Genomic DNA, 25,669 nt, shown 5'->3' on the forward strand with positions numbered 1-25,669 from the left:
AATATAAGTTTTAGATATAAAAGCAATAGATAATGAGTTGTTGTTCATGGATGTGTTTGGACATGCCCACTTGTACTTCACATATTCTGGCATCAGGTGGAGCAGTTCACTCACAATACGCAGAAAGACAAGGCAACCAGGAAAAAAGGAGAGGGAATCACCCAGTAAGACAGAAGGGAAAACATTGTGCAGCGTGAGGAGAGTTTGGCTTTGGTTCAAGTCGGTGTTCCTCTACAGGCAAAGTCATTTTTTCCAACTGTAACCAGATGTTTCCACGTTCGGTAGCTGCCAGATCTCCTCCACGTCAACTGGAGAAGAAGCGGGAAGCACAAAAACTGCGACAAACTGTTTAAGATTACATACTACCATTTATTTCTGACAAACAGTTTTTTTCTTTATATAAAAAACTAAAATTCACAAATACAAGACATCAAAAAGTGAAAGAGATCTGAATAATTGGATCAAACAGATATGAGAGCTATGTACTTTATGCATGCAAGTAATAGGACTGTGAATTAACACTGAGAAGCCACCCAGAGCAGTATTGATGTATATTTGGTGAACTTCTCTGACCTCTTCCTCTTATGCTCTTTAGTGGTGTGATCAAAACACACCCTGAATCATGTATGTGGGTGGATCTTCAATGTTGTGCAAGATAAAAACCACCACTAATCGCACACAACAGGAGACGCAGCCTCCTGTTGTGTGCGATTAGTGGTGGAAGAACACGGATTAGAGAAAGTTAACGTCACCTCTCTCACAAACAATCACTAGCCTCAACTCCCACTTCTTTTTCCCCTCCCGGTTCCCCTTTGGCTCATCTTTTCCTCCTCCATTTTAACCCTGGCCCACATTCTCTCTCCCTCTCTCTGTGTCTCTCCACTGCACTGGCACAAGTTCAATGCACTCGCCATCTGGAGCAATGGAGGGCGCGGTTACACTCGGGTCTGTGTCGGTCCCCGCGGCAACCAGTAACCCACGAAAAAAGGCACAGGACGGTTTAAGAGTAGAGCTTCCACATTCAACCCTGAGCTAAATAAGATTGTTACAGCGAACGCTCAAAGGCAAAGGAAGGTAGCAGAGAGGTAGAGCAAGAGTGCTTTGGTAAACAGTCAGAAAATTCACGTTTTCTAGGCAGCCTGTTGTTTTAAAAAAACAAGGCAAGTGTACTATAATTTCAACAGCCACAGTATGGCACATATATGCTAAATGTATATAATGATACCTTCACAAAACGTGAGATTAACATAGGGAGACATGAGACAAGTGTTGATACAGATTCGCTTATAAATGTCATTGATAAACTGTATGGAGTGTAAGAAGTGTTGCTGAATTATGGAATAGTTTGGCCCGTGTGAATCACAGAGGATTCTGGGATTGGCAGTACAATGGCTTCGTTTGGCCTCAGGAAGATGTTAAAGAGATTCTACAATCTGAAAAGAGTTTTCGCCAAAAATAGAACGGAAACGGAAAGAAAGGATCAACGGTGAAAAGTCCTTCCTCCCTCTCGTGCTCTCCACTCGCCTTGGCTCCTGTTATGAGAAGACGGTGCTGCGCTGGTTCATGTCCCCAACCTTCTCGAAGAACATGAAGTCCTGCAAAAGAGAGAACAAGGAGGAAAATGGCTGAATTGCTCCTAAATATCAGATTCCATGAAGTCCAAACATAAGAATATAGGCTTACGATGAGGAAACAGGCTCCCATTAGCACGGCTTTCATCTTCACGTCCATGTCCAGAGGGAACTGGATGCCGAAGTTGTCCGTGTCTGTGAACACTTCCTTCAGAAGGCCACTCCACTGCTTGCTAATACGACCGATGGGCTTGCCGCCATCTTTGGCTGTCAGCTGCAGAGCGATAAGAGTGACAGCATCCATTAGGATTAAGATAAGTTAACAAGAATCAGCTTGTTCTAGACATGATGTTTCCAATTTTGGATGGGTTCTACTTCTTTGAATGTATCAGTGTGAATGTACTGTTGTATTTGCTTTTTTGTTTTATTCCCTATTTTAAAGTCTGTTCCTCTTCTTATCTGGGAGGAAACAGATTGTCTGACTAATCCGCCAGGCTGACCTCAAAGTTTACATCCCCGCAGCAGTTGCATGCAAAGCAGGGCCCTTCCAGTTTCATGACAGTTTCCTTGTTGGCTCCCTGGATTGAGAATTTAGGCACACAGGGGTTCCAGTCCTGCTTAACGTAGCCCACTGTGGTGCCTGGGGGTGCCTGGATCTCCATCTGTGGGTGACATGAAAGCACACACGAGCATGAATGAAAATGGATTGTAATGTATAGCTGTGACGCAGACACTGTGTCTAAAAATAACTGTCTCACATACAAGCAGTGAGCGAGCTGACGGTCGTGCAACATGGCTCCCGTTTAAGGCCCAAAACAGAGCGACGCGGTGTGTGAAAGTGTAGCAATTTGGGTCGGAGCCCGTGAGAGCACCGCTGTATCCAATCGACAAAGCGGTGAAACATGAGACAGAGGACTGCCTCAGAGGTGGAGGGACAACAGAGGATCACGGGAGTCTAGGAGATAGTTTGGACTGACAATAAGGCCATTCATGGTCTCAACAAAACCCGGCATGAACTGACTGGCACGCAACGACGTCAGGACTTGAGGAATCAGCGGCTCTTTGTGTCTTGATACTACAGATAATGTGCAGATACTTCACTAAATTGGTTATTTTTTATCGTTTTTTTTTATCTCAATACTCGGGAATCACCAAAATTCCTGTTGCTGTTGGAATTGTTCCAACTTTGAATCCTCCCCCTTAAAAAGCAAAGCCAGTCACGTTCACACTAATCTCTCTCTCTCTGTCTCTCTCTAATGTAGTTAAAGATTGACCAAATTAACACAATTAGAATGACACACTCTGATCAAATATTACAAATAATACATCAAAGTGTTTACCCAGTGAGTACTCAGAGTGGGTTCGGCTCTGAATAGACATCCGAGTTGGTGCATGCTTTGTGTTTGCCAGCAAAATCAATGTAATATGAGGCTATTCAGAACTTACTTTGACATATTTGCACACACACACACACACACACACACACACACACACACACACACACACACACACACCTCTTGCAGGCAGCAGGGACACCAGCAGGAGACGCAGCGGAAAGGCCGTATGAGACGAATGACCTCCCTGTCCATGTTGTCTTTGATCTTCATGTCGAAGCTGCGCAGCGAGCCGCAGCAGTTCCTGGTGCAGCAGTCGTTCTTCTCCTTGGCCTTGTAGATCTTCTGGCCCAGGCTGTTCTTGATCTCGTACTGGTTGTTGGTCTCGAACCCAATGAACGCTGCGTCGAGGGAGTGAAAGAAGATGATGAGAAACATTCGCTTGGGTGGCCTGAAGAAACGTGGAGAGCTGGACTAAGATTTACCTTCTAGGAGTTCCACTTTTTGGTGGATCAATATCTGATCAACCTGAAATGCAGAAGAGGATGCAACATGGCAGAAATAAACTCAATAAAGATGTCCAATTTTACACCATACAGTAAACATCCTCTTCATACCTGTGTGAGGTACTCCAGCCCTGGCGGGACCCCGACAGCAGCAGCTGGAGCCATAGGAGCAGGGGAGATCCCACCGGGGGGGCCGCCGTACTCCTGCCCCGGAGCCGGGCCGTGGCTCACCGGTCCCGGCTGGTACATGACGGGCTGGCCCGGGTGATGCTGGGGCTGGTAGTCCATGTTGAAGCCCGGAGCCGGCGCTTGGTGACTGGGGTCTCCGTTCCCACCCTGGGGGTACGGGTAAGGGGCCATAGAGTAGCCGCCGGGCTGGACCATGGGGTAGGGCGGCTGGCTGGGAGAGGACGGGTAAACTGGGAAAGAGATGATGTCATGTCAGAAAAGGTTTGTTAAAAGGAAAAGTTGAATCATCTGATAACTGTTTATATCCAGCGCAGTCAGTCAACCAACAGCTGATGCCTGTAAGCCACAACAACCAGTACGATTTACAACAGGCTTCAAAGTGCAGCCATAAAAATCTAATCATTAATTTGCAGGCCTCACATGTGTTAGGCAATGGAAACAAAGCCTTTGGTTCCTCTCCCTGCTGCTTCCATCATGTGACTTTCATTTTGGTGGCTCCTGTAGATCCTGCATAGCATTCTGCTCCGACCTCATAATGCACGTCTGCCCTTTTCTAATATGATTAAATAGAATACCAGAATACAAAACAATGCCACTTTCTCTGCTTTGGCAAGCTTTACACGCCGCTCCCAAAGGTTATCATCGTGGTGTTATCAGGTTACATAGGATGCCTTATGTACCTTGAGCTCACTGTCGTCGTGATGAATCGCTCGGGCGCTTTTCAGTCATTTGCTGAATATTTGAAAGTCGACACGAACAACATGTGGAATGTGGAAAAAGTAATTGAATAGCTGGAAATCCGGAATGTGTCACACTGAATGTTTTTACAGGACAGAGCGGCTCTCAGAGAGGACCAACGTGACAAACTTGTGGCCTAATATTCCCAAGACTTTCATATTAAGGGCAGAATTTTCAAATTAAAAGTTTATTTGAACAAGGAGGGAGTTCCCTTGTTCCCTGTATCTGTGCCACTTGACCTTCTTTATGGCGCTTGTGTGTGTGTGTGTGTGTGTGTGTGTGTGTGTGTGTGTGTGTGTGTGTGTGTGTGTGTGTGCTGTTGTACTGATGACAGATTAGATTCAGCTGACCGAACAGGATTTTGTCAGTTTGAGTACTTCCAACAATGGGCCCCAAACAAGTCCGCTAACCTGTTTTGGAGGTCATTTTATTAACTAATAATGACAAACGTGGCCACCTATGGGCTGAGATCCTAAATTCAAGTGGGAATGAAAGAGGATGTTCAGTGATGTTTAAGGCTCCGCATTCCATTTCTCTACTTGCAGGACAAACAAACATTTTAACCAGCATGTTCACAGCTAAGCCGCCGCCCCCCCCTCCTCACCCATACAGACACACCCGCCTACACTATGTGACACAACGGCACCTTTCACCTCCAAGGTCCTCTTTCGAAACACAGTATTCAAGGCTGAATCAGGAGGCGTTCCCACCCATGTGAGTTTCCGTACAAAAATCTGAGGAATGCAAGTTCATTTCAGAACTTTTGGGGAGGTTGAGGTTGCTCAGTAAGATACGGTGGGATATAAAGACGTTCACTGCCGTGTGGTCTGCAGTGAGAAAGTCTGCAAACTTTAAAATAAAGAGTTGTCTGTCCCTTCGGAGTTGCATGATGAAATGTTCTTGAGCCCAACAGGGTTAAAGAAACAGCTAGGAACAGAGATAAGAACCATCTGCTGTGTTAAGCCACTTACCAGGAGCAGACATGGTGTCACACTAGTCGGAGCTGGAAGAAGGCCACGCTTCACTTCCTAGTCACTCTGGGTCTATGTGGGAAGCTGTAAGAATGAGGGAGGGGATCGGCAAAAGCAGAACGGGAAGAGGAGGAGAATGAGGACAGAGGACAAGAAACGATAACAAGTAAATAAATAATAAATGACACAGATTCACAAGATCATATCTGACCTACAATCCTCAAGGAAATATTACTCCTCTCTCTCTCGCTCTCGCTCTCTCTCTCTCTCTCTCTCTCTCCCCCGGGTGGTCCACTCAGTGCTTCTTTAGAGCCAACAGACCAGAAATAGCGAGCTTGTTATTATTGAACAGCTTTCAAAGCCCTTGTATGGTGACAAACACACACTTACTTCTTCTAAATAATAGGAAATGTGAGGCAACGCCACGGAAGTCTTACCTCTCTGGTTGTTAGGTGATGATCTGAGCTAACTCGGGGATCCAGAACAGAGATATGAGAAAGGTAAAAAGCCCAGAAGTGTATTAGTGTCCTTTATCTGTGTACCGACTTGTTCAGTTGATGGCCCGCAGTGCTGCCGCCACTCCTCCCTCCAATCCTTTCTTTCTACTTTCTCCTCCCCTTTCATGAATTGGTTTTATGGAACTTCCGCGTTTCTCCCGAAAAATATGTTACTCCCTCCAACACGCTCAACTGTCCGTTTCCAATAATCATAGAGATGTAGACTTTCTTGTTTTTAGTTACACATCAGATCATCCGATTCTTGTCAGTTAATGGGGGGAATAGCGCGCGTACGTCATCAGCAGCAGGAGGCTGGTCTGGCAAAAACAAATGCAAGTGCAATGTTTAAAGTTCCACCGCGAGGAGGCGCCAATGCTTCAGTAATGTAACTGAGTGAGTTGATGATAAAACATACTTAATACATTAAATATGAAAAGTCAAACACAAAATCTCGATTAAAGCACAATTACAACATAGATAAAGCTGGTCCCAACAGGCCTTTAAAACTTTTGACATCTTTCAGCTCATTGTTATATTTTGCAGCAATGTTGTTGCAGTTAGTGACATCATCATCACCATGCAGTATGTCACAGTTGGTAGTAACATCATGAACATGAGCTGTTGTTCAACGGAATCATGAATTGTGTCACAGTTGTTAATGACATTATGACTAATGTCATAGATTCAATGACAGAATGAATGATGTCACATTTGACACACTACTTTGAGAACACATTGGAGAACATCTTCTAAAGTGAAATACCCACATCATTACTTTTTAGAGATTTGCATTAGATGAAGGGGGTGAAATATCAAGATTTTTTTTTTAATTTCTAAAAGAGAGAATGTCTGCTTAAATAGGACAATAGGGTTTAAACCCCGTGTTAACATGAGGTAAATTTATAGAAGAGCTTAAAGTGTTTGACAGAGAAACAAACATTGTATGTTCTTTGCAACTGATCATTGAAAAATAAGACAGTTTGACTTTGACCAGCATGTGGCACAGACTAATAAAGGAGGTGATAAGGCTTGAAGGCTGTCAGTTTGCCCTGCTGAGCCCTTTTTATGTTGGATAACAAATCCTTTCAGAGGGGAGAAACGTAAAACAACCTTTGACCTGCTTGATAAAGAAAATTAAATTATGATCAAATTCAAACAGAATCAGCACATTTGAGGACTAATGCGTAATTATACCAATAATCTGCATAATTCTTACAGAAGTTACCTGTATCATACACAAGTCAACATAACTTTGTTTTGGATCAAGTTAGTTTATATGTCTTCTAAAATCAATTCAGACAATGTGATAGTCATCTTTTGTTTTTCAGAATAAAACTTCTCACACACAAACTCTTTTAATGCACAATGTGCTTTCAAATCTTAATTTTGCCATTGTTTGTTTCCATTCAATTTGAGTCTGTTAAGGCTTGTGTGAGGGTGCAAGCGTCTGCTGGAGGGCGCCCTCTCTGCTGGCTCTATATTTGGCACCTGCTGCAATGCTCGGATACTTATAGGGCTCTGGGCCAGGGCGGGGTGTCAAGGAAATCTCTCAGCATACACACACACACACACACACACACACACACACACACACACACACACACACACACACACAGAGTTTGATAATACTTTCAACAACCACATTTATTCCCCATCAGCTCAAACCCCATCCATTGACCTTTAACCCTGTCACATTTTTAAAAACATTCTCCTCATGTTAACGTCCTGGGGAGGACATTTGATCCTCTATCAACAACATTACATTACACACAAGCATGCACACACACACACACATACAGAGACACACACACACACACACACACACACACACACACACACACACACACACACACACACACACACACACACACACACACAGGCCCCTAATGAGCCAGTCCTGATACAGTTGGAATGGAGATAATCAGACGATCTGGCCTCTGTCTGTGCTGACATGCGGGCAGGCGGAGCCATGTAGTGCCCAGGAAACGCATGCCAGCCTTGCTTTGGTTTATTTAAACATGCCTGATCTATCAGCAACAGCTCTATGTTTGGCGAGCCCGGTCGTCTCAAAATAGAAATAATTAGAACAGGGCGGGAAAAAGAGGAAAAGTGAAAACGTGTCTGAATGTGCGTACACTGCAAGCTGACCACCCCATCATTCTGCCCACCCCATCACTCCCTGCCTGTCTCTCCTCTTTGTGTTGTCTTCTGGAGGCAGGCAGGCAGGCAGCAGGCAGGCGGAGGATGCTTGGAGTGTGTTTTATTGGTGGAGGTCTGTGTGAGTGTGTGTGTGTGCGTGTGTGGTCTGGATTGGGCGGCAATCTACCGGTGAAGTCATGCAAAACGAGGCGATCCAGCTCTCCAGATTGCCACACAGACTGGCATCCTGATGGCACCATCGATCTGAAGGATCTGTCCAGCCTTTATTTTGATCTGTTGTTAAAACCCAAACTCATCAAATTAACATAGAAATGTAACTTTTGTTAGTTACAGATTTGTGAAACAGTATATCTGATTGCTTCTCTTTATTTCATTTTCATTTTTCTTCATCTCATTGTACGATAAGTTAGATTGTTGGTGTTTATGGCTTCTCTTCAGATCAATTTAGCAGATTATCTCCATTAAGAATGTCGTGTGAGCAGATGACTTAACAGATTTCAATAGAATTTCCATATGTTTTGCTGTTGATTGCAAGTTAAAAGTTGATAATTGTCCATCACAGGGTGTATTTTGATGCTGATCCAGGATAATTGATGTACAAATAGACATATTGATAATGGTGAGGCATTGGTGGATGAGTAAATATCCTACTTAATAGTTTTTTAAATATTTTATAGTGGAAACGATGACAAAATTGTAACTTCTTGAAGATTGGGGGAAGATATGACAAAGAACATGTTTTAATGTGGCTGTGAACAACATGCAACCCCAGTGTAAAGCCCAGTATAGCAATTAACAACATCCCAAACAATGCCCCTTATCATGCTCTCATCTTTACTCGTATCAGTGGAAGAGGGCGTCAGAAGAAAGAGTGTGTGTATGTACGTGCATGCATGCAGAGATGTTGTCAGTACTCCGTTTAGAGACGCCTCAGAGGTTTGACACTGATAATGCGGCGATGTCATTGCGCGCGCGCGCACACACACACACACACATAGCCTAAACAGCCCTTGCTTTGAGTCCCATATAAACCCACCCAGATGTATGGCTACAAATACCCTCCACAGCGGCCAACAGCTCAGAAGACGCAGAGTTGGAACCAGCATCTTTGTGGAAGGACACAGTGGGAATACAAAGTAAGTGTGTAAACCTGCTTGTTAAGGTAGAATTTGCTCTCGGATTCTCTTCTAAGTCAGGATTTGACCGTGGTTGTCTTGACCCTGTCCGCTCAGATGCTTTGCTCCAGATGTGTGCTGCCTTTCCTGGCATTTTACCTGCTGCTGGAGGAAAATTCCGCCATCGCCTTGCCAAGCAGATTCAGAAACAAAAGGGTAGGTCTGCTTTTTTGCCCAAAGAAATATCTGACAGGGTTTTAAACCTGTGACCTCCAGCCATCTGACAATCCCTCCCTGCCCTCAGGACACCAACTGGCCAGACCTGGATTTGATCCCCCGCCTGCCCAATCGCTTCGAGCAGGGAGACCTCTCAGCAGGAGACGCAGGGGTCACGGGCCAGGCCACTCAGTCAGAGACTTTGCCGAACCCGCCGGAACACCTTCCTGTCCAACGGCAACCTCCGCACCAACACCAGCATCAACGCAAAAGCAATGAAAAGAGGTGAGGAGGAGGATCAGCCAAGGTCATTGTATTTTGTAGTTGTGCTTATATGTTGTGGGCTCATCTTTCTTTTTGTACCGCTACAGGAGGAAGATCATACCTATGGACACGATTGGCAGTTTCCAAATGTCCAGCCTCCGAAACCGAAAGGTGAGAAACGAACCCTGCTGGAGAATTTTCATTGAATAAGGTGCCTTTTCTTGCATTGAAGCCATTATATTCATAAATTAAGAACAATTCTTGATCTAGTTAGTAATGCACCGACACATATGGACCCATGTATCCACAGTGACATGAAACAATTTCATCAGTGATATCAACCCTTTATTTTCACTTTTTTGCCAACTGTATCTTTGTTTTGCATTTCTTCCAGAATGAGCCTGAACCTGACCTCCACTGGGACCATCCACCTGAATAAAGAGCAACCACCAGCATCTCACTGCTCACATAAAGGCTGTGAATATTGAGCAACTCCACTGTAATTATTCCTGATGTCAAACATACCAAACGTGATGCCTGTCGACTGTCTCCCTCTAGTGGTGAAACACAAAAAAAATGACAAACACTTCGCTGTGTGCTAATATCCAATAAAGTTTAATGTGAGAAAAATAAACCTGTCAAATGTCTATTTTTAACGTGGCTTTTTGATATGCACAATTCAGAACACCACATGTATGTTCCCCAGAGACGTTTTATTTGTCAAGCTACAATTAAAGAAAACAATCAGACTGCAGAAAATATAGTATTTGCTTGGGTATTTTCTCTCTTCACTTTCACATATGTACAGTTTTGTCAGAGAACAGGATATGTACACAGAATTGAAGTTTTGTGGTAGAGAGAGTGCAACTGCTACTGGAGACGTATTAAAACTCTCCCACCAATGAAAGAAACAAAAAGAAAAATGGTAAAACGAACATAAAACAAAAACGCCATAACCCACATGGCCTCAACTTATTCACTGTACACTGCGACTTCGTTCTCGATGTGAGACAATCAATACGTCCATGCACGGATACGGGTGCATCTCTAATTCCGCTTCTCAGAAAGCTAAGAAATAAACGACATGAAATAGAAAAACAAAATATTTTACAACCATTCGTTTAAACGAGCCACACAGAGCCACTTTGACATTGTAAAGCGTTGGCCCGTCCGTCATCGTACAGCAACACTGCCCAGTATCGGCCGACTCACGTGAAAATAAAACAAAAAAAAACAACAAAAAAAAGCACGCACTATGTGGAAAAACAAAACATCAAAACAGCTGTCTATGTCTGTATTAAAATGTTGTTTATGTTATTTATGCCCATCAGTAACCGACAAGCAAGACAGGGAGAAACATTAAGCGCTTAATAATCATGAATGTACACGGCTACATGCTAAGCATAGGTTGAAACTGCTGTGGCTGATCGGATTTCCCCAATACCACCCAGAAAAAGCTGTGGAAAAGGGGGATTCAGGGTTTAGATTTTTAAAAAGTGCACCGCTGAAACAATTGTCTGTGTGCAGTAAGAAATCGAGCAATTTATATGCAATTGCAGATGACGAAGGGAGAAAGAAAAAAAACGCTTGGCTGGTGTTATCGATTTTAAAGATCACTTTAGGAGTAAATGTTCCGCCTGAACGCTCGGTGATCTTCGCCCGACAGCCAAAGAAGGAGGAGTTGCGAATGGAAGGATAAACCTGTCGAGTAAAACAAAAGTGAGTTGCCGGTCAAGCAGGTGAAGGCCGACGCTCGGAACAGGAGTGACTGATTTCCCCGCTCCCTCCCCACCCCGACGTTTAAAACTCGCACCGATTGTACGTCGAGAGGTTTTACAGCTCTCGGAAAAACTGAAAAGCAGGTTCTCTTTGGAACTCTAAAAAGACAATGTTCGCCGCCAATTTTGTCAACGTCCTCGAGAAATAACTCGCCGGTCTTAAACGCGACTTCAGTAAAAATATGAGCGTAAAATACTTTGTGTGCGTCGGCAGCGGAATATAAGAAAGCCAATCAACGTAGGTAGGTTTCAAAAAGGAAATGGTTCTCCGCTGTCGTTGTTGCCTCCGGTCCAGTTTTGTCACAGGAGCCAAAAGAATGACTGTTTATAAAAAAAATAAAACAAAAACAGTGAGGGATAAATATGAATGGTTGTGATTGTCAAAAGAAACAAAACTGAGAATACAGTTGCCGTCCTGTGGATAATTTAGGCTGCTTAGGCTGTAGGCATCAAAGAAAAACTGTGAAAGGACAGCAGAGACGGGCGGGGAGGGGGGAGGGCGGGCGCACCGAGGTCCCGCCCGTCCCTTCAGCTTTACGGGTCTTTTTTGTGTCCTGACCGCCGCGTGTCCCTGCACTTGTGACAATAAAAGATGTCGGGGACGTTGGACTTCTTGATCTTCGCACACGACAGGTGGACCCATATGCCGCACTGGTTGCACTCAATCATCGGCCGCCCCGCAAACGGCTTCCCGCAGTAACAGGTGATCAAGTCCCACGAGTCGTCGCCTGCGTTGCAAAGGGAAACAAAGAGGTATGAGCCAGAAGTCAAATTGAGCAAAGGGAACAGAAGTGACTCATGATATTAACGTTGGCTGTTTAACGCTTCATATACAAGACAAAACACCACAAACGAACCGAGATGGAACGCAGCCACAATATCTGTCAGACAGAGAAGGCTTGTAACTGTAAACAGATTTGGGAAGAATCTTGAAGCAAAGGGGGCCTGATGAACCTACCTGACTCTACCATGATGTCTTCGTCTGCGATCCAGGTCTCGCCCTCGCTGGAGCTCATCTCAGCCTCCCTGACCGACTCGTCCGGTTGCATCTTCCCCAGCCCCTGCGTGTTCGGGCTGGAGGCCCCGTGTGCTGTCAGCTCGTCTCGAACAGGCCGTACGTCCCCGTGCGCGTGGCGAGCCTCCGAGTCCGTCTCGCTCTGTGTAGCCGAGCTCTTGAACTTCTTGGACGCCTTTTGTTGTTTGCCGGAGTTTTTGCTGCGTTTGATGCGCGCCCTTTTCTCACTTTCGCTGCTGCCGCTGTCCGCCGCCGCCATGGCTGAACCCATCGACAGCTTTTTCAGTTTTTTGTCCTTCTTGCGCTCGGCCTTAGAGCTGGTCTGGTTCTCAAACAAAGAGTCTTTAAGGCGCATCTTGTCCAGCAAACTGCTATCTGAGTGCATGCGGCGAATGTTTTTTCCCTTATTGGCGCGTGCTTTGCGGACAAACGTGTGGATGGTGTGGATGTCAGAGCTCCCGTCTCCCCACGCGGCAGCCATGGAGCTGCTGCTTCCTCCGCCGCCGTCTCCAGACAGCCCGGAACTGTGTGCAGAGCTGGAGGATGTTGGGGACCATGAACTCTCCTGTAAAACAAAACAAGCCATGCTTCAACTGTTGACTAGAGCTTGGATGTCAAAGATCTAATCATGTATAAGACAGAGTTGGAGTCAGAGTCCATCACTTTCAGAGCATCTTACCTCCTTTGTACTGGGGATATAACCAGCATAAGCCAGGACAAAGCTGCAGAATTTGTTGAAGTCTTCAACAGTCCTCTTTTTCCTCTCCGGGGGCTACAAACGGACAAACGTCCCCATGTTAGATCAACTACAGAGCTGAGCGGACACCAGTGTCACTACAGCAGAGATTGTGTTAAGTTGAACACAGTTAAACACTCACCAGGGGCTCCGTTTTGCACGTCAACAGTGAATCTGATGGAAGACAAAAAGGAGTTATATTAGTCCAAACAAGTAAAGTGGACATTTCACATTAAAAGCTTGCACACTCACACACGGGGTCTGGAGTATGCTAAGAGGCTAGCGCATTAGCACTAGCGTGCTAATACGGCTCATCAACAAACGAAGTTGTAAAACGAGGATTATGTCCATAGATTGGGACGCTGTGTACAATACACTCGATGCCTTATGTTGCCAACAGCCTATTTAAGCCATTTATAGACATCATATAAAAAATGTTGACTTCATCTGTCGACAACCGGCGCCACCGTATTAACTTCGCGTCGAAACAGAACACGGAGTTGGTAGCATCACAGCCGAGTGCCGTTTAATCAACCCGAAAGTCTACTTAAACGCGATTATAATGAGCCATAAGCACCATATTAGAGTTGTTGTCCGTTCGTTCTTACACTTCGAGGCGTTAATGCTAAACCGGCTAATGTTAGCTGACAACTACAGAAGGAAGCTAACACGTTATGGCGACCGCAACGAGAATAGCAACGGCAGGAATAAAAGTGTGGACAGCTAGAATAAAGATAGAATATAAGATGGAATAGTGGCGCTCACAAAAATCAGAAAAGTAACAATGATAATTAGCAATAGTGAGTTAATAGCCAGCGACTCGATCTTTTTCGCAATCGAGGGTGGGTGGATGGTTAGCGTTAGTTATCTCCAATGCTAACTAGGTGGAATTAAACTACTTTGAACTGGCCGTGGAGTCTAATATTGAAACGTGTCTTCTTCTCCGTAAACAATTTCGTGAATTCATTCGCACAAATTACGTCAAAACTTGTGACAAAGAGTTTGTGGTGGAGGTTTATTTTCTGTGAGGGCGCTAGGTAGCATTAGCATCCGTCAGCTAGTCGATGCATCGGCGCGTTAACAGTCAAGTCCGTCTTAATTCTATTCTCACGGCGTTAGACGACGCAACACTCGTTCACTTTTGAAATTTAACTAACATTTGTGCTAATTCGGTGATAAAACCCGTGTTGTCACTTGTTAGGGACTTAAGTTGTGGAGTTAATAGAGTGTTCACCGACAAGACGTAACGTTAGCCGACGGTAGCTATATCTTTACGCACGCAAAACTCGACAAAAGAACCTGAACGCAACAGTATATAGCTCAGGATCAGATGTGAATTATACATTTATATGCCGGTAGTGCACATAAGTGGAACATACCTTGGTGCTCAGACATTATGTCAAGCATTGTCGCCTCACCACCAAGGCCTCGGTGCAAGAAGAAGCAGCGGCAGCAGCAGCAGGCGAGCTAGCCGGATAGCGGCGGCCGTCGCTCTGTGCCTTTCCCCCGGCGTGGCTGCACCTTACCGGGCAAGTTTGAGAGCAACAAGCCAAGGGCACCGAAAAGAAAAATAGTTAAAACTGATTCCCCTCCCTGAAGTTGTAATATCCCGCCGCTGGTCGATCCGTTACCGGCTCAATTCCAAGGTAAACTGTCGCCACACTGTCGTTATTAAAGCTGACAAAATATTGAATTCCTCAGTCGCCTTTCCGTCCTTAATACATGTATAATCCTCGCTTTCAACCTACACCTGGAATGGTCAGTTAGTATTGCGCGATTAACTCCAAATGTAGCTCCATGGCGACAACTTTTCTCATCTTCGGTTTTTTTCCTCCGTTTTCATGCGATGTACGCACAAAAAAAACCGACTGGAGTTTTGACTTTAATTCCGCACGGTTCTCTCTCTCTGCGCGCGGCAGAAGATTCTTGAGGACGCCAGCGCCTTGCATGCTGGGTATTGCAGTCATTACCCAGCATGCAAAAACCTGGCCAATGACCGTAAATATTGTTACACTACAACTCCCATGTGTAATTCAAATTCAGGACCAGAGGAATGTGGGATATGATGTTTTCGAGCCCGGTTTACCCCCAGACAGACAGGCTACCTTACGAAACACGTTGGACACAGAAAGCTGAATGTTGTTGTGGACTGTAAATTTCTTCACTTTGAACGATCTGGTGCTATTTGTCGTGACATAACTATTGTGTTCAGTAGTGTTGTTGTGGTATTTACATTTTCAATCGGTAAATTAGCTAGCATGCTAACTAGCCGATGCTAACCCTTTACTGTTGACTTATGTCATGTTACCCGAATTACTGCAAGGTAGTGAAGGCGGGGGGTTTCTCATCATCAAAGGTAAATGACCCATATGGTGTTTAATACCACAACTGCTGATTGATGCTCCGTGTCATTAAACTCATACATGTCACAACTCATTTCATTTGAACTTGCACTTATAGATTCCACTTGTTATTCTGGTCGACACCTCCTGAGGAGCTTCATCAGCGCTGCATTGAAGAGGTAGGCAAAGGGTTGTACAGACTTACTTAATTTTTCGTGTAAGCTATTGGTTTAATTTACTGTTATTGTTAAAAAGTCGCGCTAAATTGTGTGTGACATTAGGGAGGAAGCTGTTCATGTCCTGGGCTTTGAGGTCAGTGAGGAGGAGCTCAAACATGGACTGAAGGGATCAGCCACTGAGAGGTAATATATTTTGGAAGAATGTGTTTTAAAGCAACATATAGACAATCTGATCATTCATTTTGTTTAAATCAATTTTGTTTCTACAGGCTACACTTTCATAATGCTTATGTGGATCCCCTCGGCTGGACTGATTGCCCACCCTTCACAGTTAACCAGTTCACTTTAAAAGATCTTGAGCATCTCTTCAACCAAACTTCACAATCGAAACCAGCTATTTTAGTGATCGACTCTCTTTCATGGATTATGAGACACCTCAGTCCTCCTTTCGTCTGCAGGACTCTTCAGCAACTTAAAAAAGGTGATTCTTAGCCTTCACAATATGTGCGTGCGAGTGTAATGCCAACGTCTACCTGTGCATTATATGAATTGATTTACTTTGGAGTAAAGTGCAATGGTGAGACCGTGTCACTGTTAAAGATCATTTTCTCTGTTTGCATTAGGGGGAGCTGTAAGAACTGTCATAGGTCTGCTGCACTCAGATATGCATCAACAGGGTGTTGTGGGAAGTGTATGCCACTTAGCCACTTCAGTCATCACTGTCTCACCTGGAGGGAGAGGAGACGAAGCAGTGGCAAAGACAACTAGACGTCTGAAATCAGGGAAGGTTACACAAGATGTAAGATGTGTTTCCTTTGCAATGGCATATTAACGATTCCTTCCTTATTATAAATGATTGATAAGACTAATTTCTTTCTGCTCAGGGAGAGATCTTTAGTATCAAAGAGGATCTTTCAGTCATCATAACCCAGGGAAAGCCCAGTCTCCCTGGACCCAAAGGCGCTGAAGCTGAGGAGCTTGAGGTGCAGAAGCAAACACACTCCATATGTACACACCATGCTCCAATTCAGGCTTCAAGATATTTATTTGTCACATACATATACATGCGTACATACTCTTACTGTATGTAGTGAAATGAAAGTATATAACGCAAACAGATCAATATAACATTTAAATTGTTTCTGTAACTGATTAATTTCCTGTCTTCGTCATAGAAGGACCCAACAGTCAACTTAACCTTCAATCTACTCTTATCCGACCAAGAGCGAGAAGCAAAAGAAAAACTAGCGCTTCCCTTTGTCTTCAGTAAAGAGAAGTGAGAAACTGTCACACAGACATTTCTTATTTTCATACATTATGGAATGTTTTCACAAATTCCCTTTTCTTCCTCTCTGGTCTTCCTTTTCTCCTCTGGCAGAAAAACAGCCCTGCTTCATTCAGGCCCGGGATCAGGGCGGATTCTGTATGAGCCCGATGCAGCTGACGACTATGACCAGGAGGACCCAGATGATGATCTGGATGTGTAATATTTGACTCATACAGTGGTTCAGATTAATTGCCTTATCACTATGTGGTGGAACTTAAAATATATAAAATAATGACCAGTTTTGATGGAGGGAAAGTTTGTTTTCTGAATATAATTTTTTATCACGTTAGTTATTTTCTTGATGAATAAAATGGTGCAAACAGATTGCTAACTCTTATTTATATGCCTTACTACACTGCAGTTGCCAATATACATGTGCTGTTTAATAGAACAGAATAAACAATTTGAACTTGGATGAAAAAAGTGAATGGCCAGATCTTGTCTCTGGATTGAAGTAGTTTGCACAGTGATTTATTGGAATGCATGAATATGATAAAGGAACATTTTCAGTCTGCCTGATCTACACCTTTTTGTACCATGATTACTTATTTACAATTTCTGACTTTAATAGGCTTGTTTTGTTTGCATATTAAATGGTATCCTAAATGACGTTCTTGATGGATGGCTCAAAAACCCATTTGCCATAAGAACTAATGTCAATCATATTTTGTTTAAACCCTCTGTTCGTAGAGATTGATAAATATATGTACACATACACACACACGGTTGGTCCATCAATTTGAATTGTAAAGAAAAGTCAATCTATCCTCTGCTGTACCTCAAATAATGCACAAAACTATGCGTTTGACAAATATGTTAATATATGTAAATAGTATGGCCTGAGTGAATAAAGCGGTAAAGTCCCTCTCTTCCCGCTCGCGCCCGTCCCCGCCTGTCTGTCTGCCTAGTTGTCTGTCTGTTTTCCACGTGGACGTGCTGCGCGCGGCCTAACTGTTCCTCCCGGAAGTGACGGCAAGACGGCGATGGCGGCTCGCAGTTTCATTCCGGATTTCCAGTGGACTACAAATTGATTTTATCCGGACCGGTTAGACTTTTGGGAACTTCTTAAAAACTGCCTCTCTTCGGACACCATAAAGAGTGAAGGCGCGTTGAACCGGCGCTTGACACCGATCGCCCTTGCAGCTTTTTGGGGGTATTTTTGTCCAAGGTTCAAGGTGGTCACCCTGTCGAGCTAGCGGTAGCTTGTGGCTATCAGCTAACGTTAGTAGCTACACAGTTAGCTGCCGGGCTAGCTTGTCAACGAGCTGCGTGCTAAGGTCCATACAGCAGCAGCCGTCGTGCAATAGCCACTCTTTGACCACGTCCGCATTTTCTACCACAGTCGCAATGCTCTTTCACTCCATTTGACTGTAGTTGTGCCACAAGTGTGCAGAGCGAGGTACTCACACGTTTGCTTGGCCCTTTCATCATTTGAACCAAGTGCTAGTTTGGCGGCTGTGGCTAAAAAAACCGAATTTGGAATATTTTAAGCCAGCCAAGTTTCGCACAAGTGTCCTGACAAGTTCAGACAAAGCGGAGTGTATCAGCTGACAATTGAAGTTGAGTACCCGTGGGGGTCTTTGCGTGCTCATCACCATGCTGAAGACCCGGCAATGTTTACTTGGCATCCGCACTTTCATCGGAGTAGCATCCAGAATATGGGGCTTCTTCATGTACATCCTCAGGAAGCACCTCCGAACGGTGAGAAGGGCTTTGAGCTATGAGACAAGATGTTTCTGTTGGGGTTTTTGTCCTCGTGTTGTAATAGTGTTAGCATTCAAAACCCAGGATGCTCCGTTTGCTCTCTCAGGCAGATTGAAGACGTGTGTTTCTCACTGGTACTGACATTAACTCGTAAATTTTCTGGTCAATCCTCTCAGCATTTAGAGTTATTGTACTGCTTTTGCAAACCATTGTGTTGAATGTTATATTCTACCCTGTGAAATAGAAGAGATGGGGGGGGGGGGGGGGTTTGGCGTCATGGTTGCCATAACTTTTTTAGGTGCTGACTGAAGCCAAACCATCACTTGTATGCCCAGATTCAAGTTGTTCCTTGAAAGTTTAATTCAGAAGTGTGTAGTGCAGACTGAGGGACAACACAGGGCGCAGAAAGTGCACAAATTCTGGGCTCGACGACTTGAAATGGCTCATCGGACTTCAGTGGAGAGAGAAGAACCTTGGAAGAATCCCTCCTGACATGAAGAGCAGTCAGCAGGTCACCTTCAGTCTCTCCCAAACGCCTCCACAATAAACATGGCCTTTAAGAAGACAAGAATCACCTGTCTGTAACTTAGACACACAGGTGCTGCAGAGTTGTTAATAGACATGCATATGTGGTGTAACATGAGTGGACTTCGGCTCTAACGCCGTATCAAGGCAACAAAGCTCAGGAGGAGTGCCGCATGTTTTAATCATCTGGCTCTTGGAGGTTTGTCTGCAGTTTACTGTGAGGCCCTAACACTCGATTGTTGTCAACAGGCCCGAAGAGTCTGGGTGTGGAGTCCATGTTCTGGGTGAAATGAGAGGGATTATGTCAGCACAGAGAGCGCACTGTTCTCCCTCTCTTTCCCCCCCATTCTCAGTCTTAAGCCCAGTTGTTAATAACCTGTGATGCCCCGCCACAATGTTATGTTTATGCAGTTAGGAGCGATGTAATGTAGCTGATCAGGTGCGAGGATGATGACAGGTGAATTTGATGAAGTATCTGGGCTTTGGACTGTAAACTAAGCCCCACACATTGCAGTCGCATCTATAAGTAGCCTATTATATATATTTTTGGAGTATAAACATATCCAACCATCCTCATAATAACTACAGTAATAAGGACATTCCTTCTTGTGTATGAGTTGAGCAAAGCATAATGTATGTCACCCAATGCTTAGAGGGAGATAACGGCGTGTGCAAACTGCTGGTTGTTTATTAATCTTACAGACGGCAGTGCAGTGTTGTGTTTTGCTTGTCCATAGTATCTCTTGAGTGATAGTAATGGCGATGCCAAGAGGCCGTGGTTTAAAAATGAATGATTAGATATTAGAGTTGATTAATTTGGTGGGAAACAGAATCAGTCATTATCAAAATGGCAAACATTTGCTGGTCACAGCTTCAGAAGTGCAAAGGGTTGCAGCTTTTCCCGGCTTGATATCGATATGAGAAACAAATGTTTTGTTTTTTGGCCAGTGGTCAGGCTCGGTGAGAAAGTCTAATTGAAAATCTGAAGGGAGAGGAATGTGTCAGGGCGTGTGGGCCTGCGGGCCAGATGGACTCTGTTGCCGGCGCAAAGAGTCAAGTTGAGGACGAGGTCCCCCCACTGTGCCCTGCAGCTACTGCCACCAAAAGGCTTCCCCCTGAGCTCCTGTGCCAGGCAGCAGCGGAAGGGGGGCGCTGAGGGAGGCTCACCCCCGTCCAAGGTTTAGGTGCAGAGCAGCCCCAGGCTCAGTCAAAGTCACCCTGTAAGTCTCCCTTTCTGCCCCCGCGCACCGCTGACACCCGCTGACAGCTGGGGGGATAAAAATAGCCCTGGTGGAGGACCGTACAGAGCCCCCTGGGCAGGAGTGTCACTGGCAAGGGTCCTCCCTGTGGGCGCTCCATCAGAGCAGAGCGAGGAAGCAGGAGAGGAGGAGTCACAGGGTGGATGGAGTTTGGGTTCATGTCATGTTCCAGTATGACATCCTTCCTCTGCTCTCTTTGATTTCTGCTGATGTCGCACAAAAGAGCATAGATGGGCCAAGGCTGTATTGGCTGAATGGATTCGATTTATACATTTTACGATTTCAAGATGTAACCGTTTTGACGTAGGTAGGCAGTGCCGTTTCTACCCCCGAGCCTTTTCATGACTGTTTATCTTGTTCTCTTTGCAGATAATCCAGTATCAAACGGTGCGGTATGACACTTTGCCTCTGTCACCAATATCCAGAAACAGACTCAGTGAGTATATGACAATCTCCTTTTTTCTTTTGAATGTGTACAGTTGTGGATGTTGTCTCTATACTGTAGAATGACTGCTTTGGTAAAAAATGTCCCAGCCTCCTCAGCCTGTGAAGAATTGGAAGAGATGGTTTTGAAAATATCTGCAGACCCATTTAGTTTCATAACTTTGACATGAGACAGTGTGTAGAAATCAGTCAGATAAGTAAGAAATGAGCAACACGCAACAACAAAACTACACACACACGCACTCAGAGGTATGCCCCTCTCTAACGACCTGCTTCACCCCAGCATCATTTCATTGAGACCCGCTGACAGCAAGAAATGTCTCCTTCTCCCCGCGAGTGAGGGTAGACGAGCCGTCAGCTGTCACTAAGGTGTCCCAGCCGCGGCTCCACAGTTGTTCATTTATTAAGGCGGCTCGGGTGGCTTCATCCGAACCACGGCTCACCAGCACATCCTCCAGTTTCACCGCTCGCCTCCTCACAGCAAAACCGTTATGATGGATCGATCCGTTCACTCCGTACAAGAACGTGTATCAAGAATTACAGGGAGTGGGTTTAGTGACACTAATCGGTATCACCCAAAAAACTTCAGTTGCACTTAAATCCTTGATAAGTTGAGCAACAGAAAAGAAAGAGCACAACATGTTTTGTTGATGTATTTTAAGTTACTAAGGTGAAAGTGTAGATATGCAGGGTTAAATGCAAATCGTGTTGAAATGATGAGTAACACTGCACACTGAGCATCTGCTAATAAAGAAGTAGTACAGATTGTGACCCGGAAAAAGAACGGAGCTAAGTGTGGTCAGAGGTGTTGGTGGGGACGTCGAGAGGAAATGTAAATGTCACAGTGCAGCCTTAACACTGTTCTGCAGGGCAATGTGTGTACTAAATGTGCTTCACTTTGTTCTTTAGAGAGCTTATTCAGAAGCCTGAGAGGAAGGATTGTGTTTCAGTTCAACATCATTGACCTCTCTAAACACAATCTACTCATTACAACAGTGACCCCATCTGGATGCCCGCATCCAAACTCCAATGTGGGATTCCTTTCCATTCATTAACCTGCAGTATGTGGCCTCAAAACAGCTGCACACAATGTGTACACAGTCATGTTACGCTTGCATAAAGATCACTGCACATCATGATATGAAGCAGCAAACCTTCCTTTGATTGGGCGGCAATCTGGGTGTTACAATCCAAACTGGCAGTGTTACAACTTTTCTTTTTGAATTCTGGTCTCGTTGTGTCTCCAGATGCTGTGAAGCGGAAGATTCTGGTCCTGGACCTGGATGAGACGCTGATCCACTCTCACCACGACGGGGTCCTCAGACCCACAGTGAGACCTGGCACGCCGCCAGACTTCATCCTCAAAGTGCGTGCAGCCTTTCGAACCCTGCGCATACACATACACACACACAACATGAGACACGTGAGTGTAAATGCTGCTCTGTGTCCATAAAGCCTCTTGTCTGTTTCTGTCCCCACGCAGGTTGTTATTGATAAGCATCCAGTCAGATTCTTCGTACATAAAAGGCCACATGTTGACTTCTTTTTAGAAGTGGTGAGTGATTATTATCTGTGCAGGTGGATTATAGATTAAAATTTTCAACAGAGGAAGTTGGTCAATTGCTATTTACTACCTTCGTGCTACTACTTATACAACTGTGTGCGTTGTGTCGTCTGTGTGTACGTGTTTGCGTTAACACAGGTGAGCCAATGGTACGAGCTGGTGGTTTTCACAGCCAGTATGGAGATCTACGGCTCAGCTGTGGCAGATAAGCTGGACAACAACAGGAACATTCTGAAACGCAGATACTACAGACAGGTACTCCTCATGAACACTGCATGATTCACACAGACAGGTACTTCAGCTACAGCTACTGTCAGGCAGCATCAGTGACTTATGTATTGTTTTTGTCTTTGTGCAGCACTGTACGTTGGATCTAGGTAGTTATATTAAAGACCTGTCTGTAGTACACGATGACCTGTCCAGTATTGTCATCCTGGACAACTCACCTGGTGCTTATCGTAGTCATCCAGGTAAGACCCGAGTCTCGCCACCCTAGCTTCCCTACACTCACACGTGCACATATAATACTGTTTCTCTCCTCCTTAGCAAATATAGTCGCTGAAGACATTTCAAATAGGTGAAGTATGTACATTTCAAGGCATTTTTTTGTATTTTATATATTTTGTATCTTGTACTTTAACCATTTTTAATTCTAACCAGGCCGACAAACGTCTTGTGCTTGTCATAACAAATGTGTGAAATCTGCGACTCGGTGTCTGACTGTTTTTTCCCCCCTCCAGACAATGCAATACCCATCAAGTCCTGGTTCAGCGACCCCAGTGACACAGCACTTCTTAACTTGCTGCCTATGCTAGATGCACTAAGGTAAAAATAGAAAGAGCACACACAAGTTGGTATAAAAATAGATAAAGCCAATAATGTGATTTTATTCGTGACTTCACTCACTCTAACCATTGTGTTCAAGCAAGTGACATTACTGTGACCACCTTTTATGATTGCCAATTTAATCCTCAACCATTCGAAATGACTCTAAATATGTTGACATGGACCTCAATCATCAACTTATTATGTACACGATGTCACCAAGCTTCTAAAGTAAATCTGGCTTTCCTTCCTTGTCTCTCTGTCCCAGGTTTACTGCTGATGTTCGTTCCGTCCTCAGTCGAAACCTCCACCAGCATCGACTCTGGTGATCGTCTGGCTCGAGAAGGGGAGGGGCTCGTCGACCAGCTTCTCTCTCTCGCTCGCTCTCTCTCTCTCTTTATCTCTCTGCCGGCTTCCGTCTCTCGCCCTCTGTTCCCACCCGGCCTGACCCGACCCGACCCGACCCCGCCCAGCCCAGGCGGAGGCTCTCGGACAGGCTCCAGGAGAGAACGAGGGTTTGGGGGTCAACCGCCTAAAACGGGATGAACAGTACGGGATCGACTGAGCCCGGAAACTGCTTGGGAGGACCGGGAGGAGGAGCCAGCTTGTGTTTTTTTTTTTGTTTTTTGTTGTTTTTTTTTGTTCTTGATTCTTAATTTCTATTATTTTTTTTCCAAAACAAAACGGAGCCTTTCTGCCTTACAGCTCCTGATACCGACTGTGTGCATACGGAGGGGAGCTGGTGTACGTGAGTCGATGGATGCTCGTCGCGTTCTTTAGTCCTTTTTAAACTTTTTGGGGAGGGAGGGAGGGAGTGGGCGGGGAGAGATGGGTCAGCAAGGCAACAAAGACAATTCTCCACGATTATGTCCTCTTCTTTTCCATCACCACCGGACTTTGTACAACAGAAGACAACTCATCATTTTTCCCCGTCTGAGCGACCGGGCAGGAGGAAATAGAAAACTGCTCCCTTTTAGATTAAATCCATCTCCAAAATGGTGATTTGTTAATTCTGAGTGAGGTCCGTTTTGGGTTTTTTGGGGTTTTTTGTCTCCTCACAGAACAGACAAGTTAAGCAACACGATGGGAGTTTTGTTTGCACCACCCACAGATATTTTTTCGGAATTTTTCTTTCCAGCCACAACAAATCACCCTCTCCACAAATCAGTTCACGGGGGACTCGGTGATATAAACTTGACTGAAAAGTTGTGAGAGAGGGGGGAGAAAGAAAAGAACGGCTCATTGACGTGGACTGCTGGTGCCGCCTCTCCATATCTGATTGTTTCTCTATTACCATAATGTATGATAAAATGACTTACCATACCACGACATCTCGCTGTCTCCCTTTGCCATTCGACGCCATCCTGATTTCCAATATTATGAATTGCACTTAATTACTGTCCCTTATGGTTTTTCGTTGCAGTTGGTTTCGTATTTGGTTCAAATTCGCGGTCTGCCCTTCACATTTTTTTGTTTTTTTACCCCTTCCCCTCCCCCCCCTTGTATAGGTTCCACAATTAGACCATCCGCCTTTAAACGCCTTCTGAACAATGTCAATCTTGTCAAGGCTCACAGCGGCTTCTTATTGGCTCTGTCTCCAGGTCTGTGTTACTAATAAAACACTTGTCAGTATCGACCAAACATTATCTATCTTGTTTTTTATGTAGTTTATCATTCCGCTGTCCTTGCCATAGATTTGAGGCATAACATTTACAGATTGTGGACCATTCCTCCATAACCTGCTGCCACCATGTGGTAAAACAGCAAAATGCACCTGAACCTTGTTAGGTATCTATAAATTCGATAAAGGCGTTTCCTAAATACACCAATGCTAGATGTTAAAGGGTTTAATCAACTATTTGGGCATTTATTCAACAGCCAACAAATGAAATCAATGCTTTTGTCTCATGTGGCTTTAAACATAGTAACAATCTTGGTTTGTAACTTTATTCTTAGGAAGGCAAAGATAGAAATTGTAGCATACAGGTAAGTTTCTGAAAACAAACCTGGCAACACTGGTGGGATGTGCAGACCAGTGGATGCTGGGGTTGTGCTTAGTTTCTGATCAGTCATGTGTTGGTTATACCATAGATTAGACTAGTTTTCCTTGTAACCTCTAAACCAAACATTCAGTCAAGAAAGAAACTCAGCATTTTAACCCTCAGCATTTGGTCAATTAATGGATAGTGATTTAAAATGACAAAATAGGTTCACCTCCAGTACTTGTAGGTGAATAATTTCCACTTGGGGATCATTAAAGTACGTTTCTTTATTTCTTCTCTCATGCTGTATGCTGAGTGGGCCTCAATCTGAATGTGTACATTGTATACAATCTTTTCATGTCAGTCAAGATATTTTTATTATCCTCTGGGGATGCGGTGTTACTTATTATTACTGCTCGTACGGCAAA

The 25,669-nt window shown here is 44.5% G+C and overlaps 4 protein-coding genes across 7 annotated transcripts; 2 read left to right on the forward strand and 2 right to left on the reverse strand.

Annotated features, from left to right (window-relative positions):
• Positions 1-805: 805 nt before the first annotated feature.
• LOC143008029 (phospholipid scramblase 2-like) lies at positions 806-6,109 on the reverse strand. Of its 2 annotated transcripts, XM_076159583.1 has the most exons (9): positions 5,747-6,109; positions 5,521-5,613; positions 5,310-5,393; positions 3,523-3,830; positions 3,391-3,433; positions 3,086-3,306; positions 2,072-2,233; positions 1,684-1,845; positions 806-1,595 (listed from the first exon to the last, which is right to left on the reverse strand). In XM_076159583.1, exons 3-9 carry the CDS (start codon positions 5,320-5,322, stop codon positions 1,536-1,538), a joined length of 969 nt encoding a protein of 322 aa, XP_076015698.1. In that variant the 5' UTR covers positions 5,323-5,393; positions 5,521-5,613; positions 5,747-6,109; the 3' UTR covers positions 806-1,535. The 2 variants fall into 2 exon arrangements, with proteins under 2 accessions (XP_076015698.1, XP_076015689.1); XM_076159574.1 differs by lacking the exon at positions 5,521-5,613.
• A 4,146-nt stretch (positions 6,110-10,255) lies between these two features.
• phf23b (PHD finger protein 23b) lies at positions 10,256-15,001 on the reverse strand. 2 transcript variants are annotated; one of them, XM_076159606.1, is made up of 6 exons: positions 14,470-15,001; positions 13,233-13,264; positions 13,034-13,126; positions 12,298-12,919; positions 11,861-12,067; positions 10,256-11,819 (listed from the first exon to the last, which is right to left on the reverse strand). In XM_076159606.1, exons 1-5 carry the CDS (start codon positions 14,495-14,497, stop codon positions 11,874-11,876), a joined length of 969 nt encoding a protein of 322 aa, XP_076015721.1. In that variant the 5' UTR covers positions 14,498-15,001; the 3' UTR covers positions 10,256-11,819; positions 11,861-11,873. The 2 variants fall into 2 exon arrangements, with proteins under 2 accessions (XP_076015721.1, XP_076015712.1); XM_076159597.1 differs by having other exon boundaries at positions 10,256-12,067; positions 14,470-15,000.
• Positions 15,002-15,031: 30 nt separating this feature from the next.
• Positions 15,032-17,447, forward strand: elp5 (elongator acetyltransferase complex subunit 5). 2 transcript variants are annotated; one of them, XM_076159619.1, is made up of 8 exons: positions 15,032-15,446; positions 15,551-15,611; positions 15,714-15,794; positions 15,881-16,092; positions 16,235-16,410; positions 16,496-16,594; positions 16,787-16,887; positions 16,990-17,447. In XM_076159619.1, exons 1-8 carry the CDS (start codon positions 15,392-15,394, stop codon positions 17,096-17,098), a joined length of 894 nt encoding a protein of 297 aa, XP_076015734.1. In that variant the 5' UTR covers positions 15,032-15,391; the 3' UTR covers positions 17,099-17,447. The 2 variants fall into 2 exon arrangements, with proteins under 2 accessions (XP_076015734.1, XP_076015745.1); XM_076159630.1 differs by having other exon boundaries at positions 16,790-16,887.
• A 457-nt stretch (positions 17,448-17,904) lies between these two features.
• On the forward strand, positions 17,905-24,892 carry LOC143009551 (CTD nuclear envelope phosphatase 1A). The gene is made up of 8 exons (XM_076161569.1): positions 17,905-18,639; positions 20,796-20,862; positions 22,118-22,236; positions 22,354-22,425; positions 22,573-22,689; positions 22,793-22,904; positions 23,175-23,259; positions 23,528-24,892. The coding sequence occupies exons 1-8, from the start codon at positions 18,535-18,537 to the stop codon at positions 23,586-23,588; spliced, it is 738 nt and encodes a 245-aa protein (XP_076017684.1). The 5' UTR covers positions 17,905-18,534; the 3' UTR covers positions 23,589-24,892.
• Positions 24,893-25,669: the final 777 nt, after the last annotated feature.

Source organism: Genypterus blacodes, unplaced genomic scaffold (assembly GCF_046128005.1).
Source record: "Genypterus blacodes isolate CSIRO-AG114 ecotype Tasmania unplaced genomic scaffold, CSIRO-AGI_Gbla_v1 ptg000011l_1, whole genome shotgun sequence".
Classification (NCBI taxonomy): domain Eukaryota; kingdom Metazoa; phylum Chordata; class Actinopteri; order Ophidiiformes; family Ophidiidae; genus Genypterus; species Genypterus blacodes.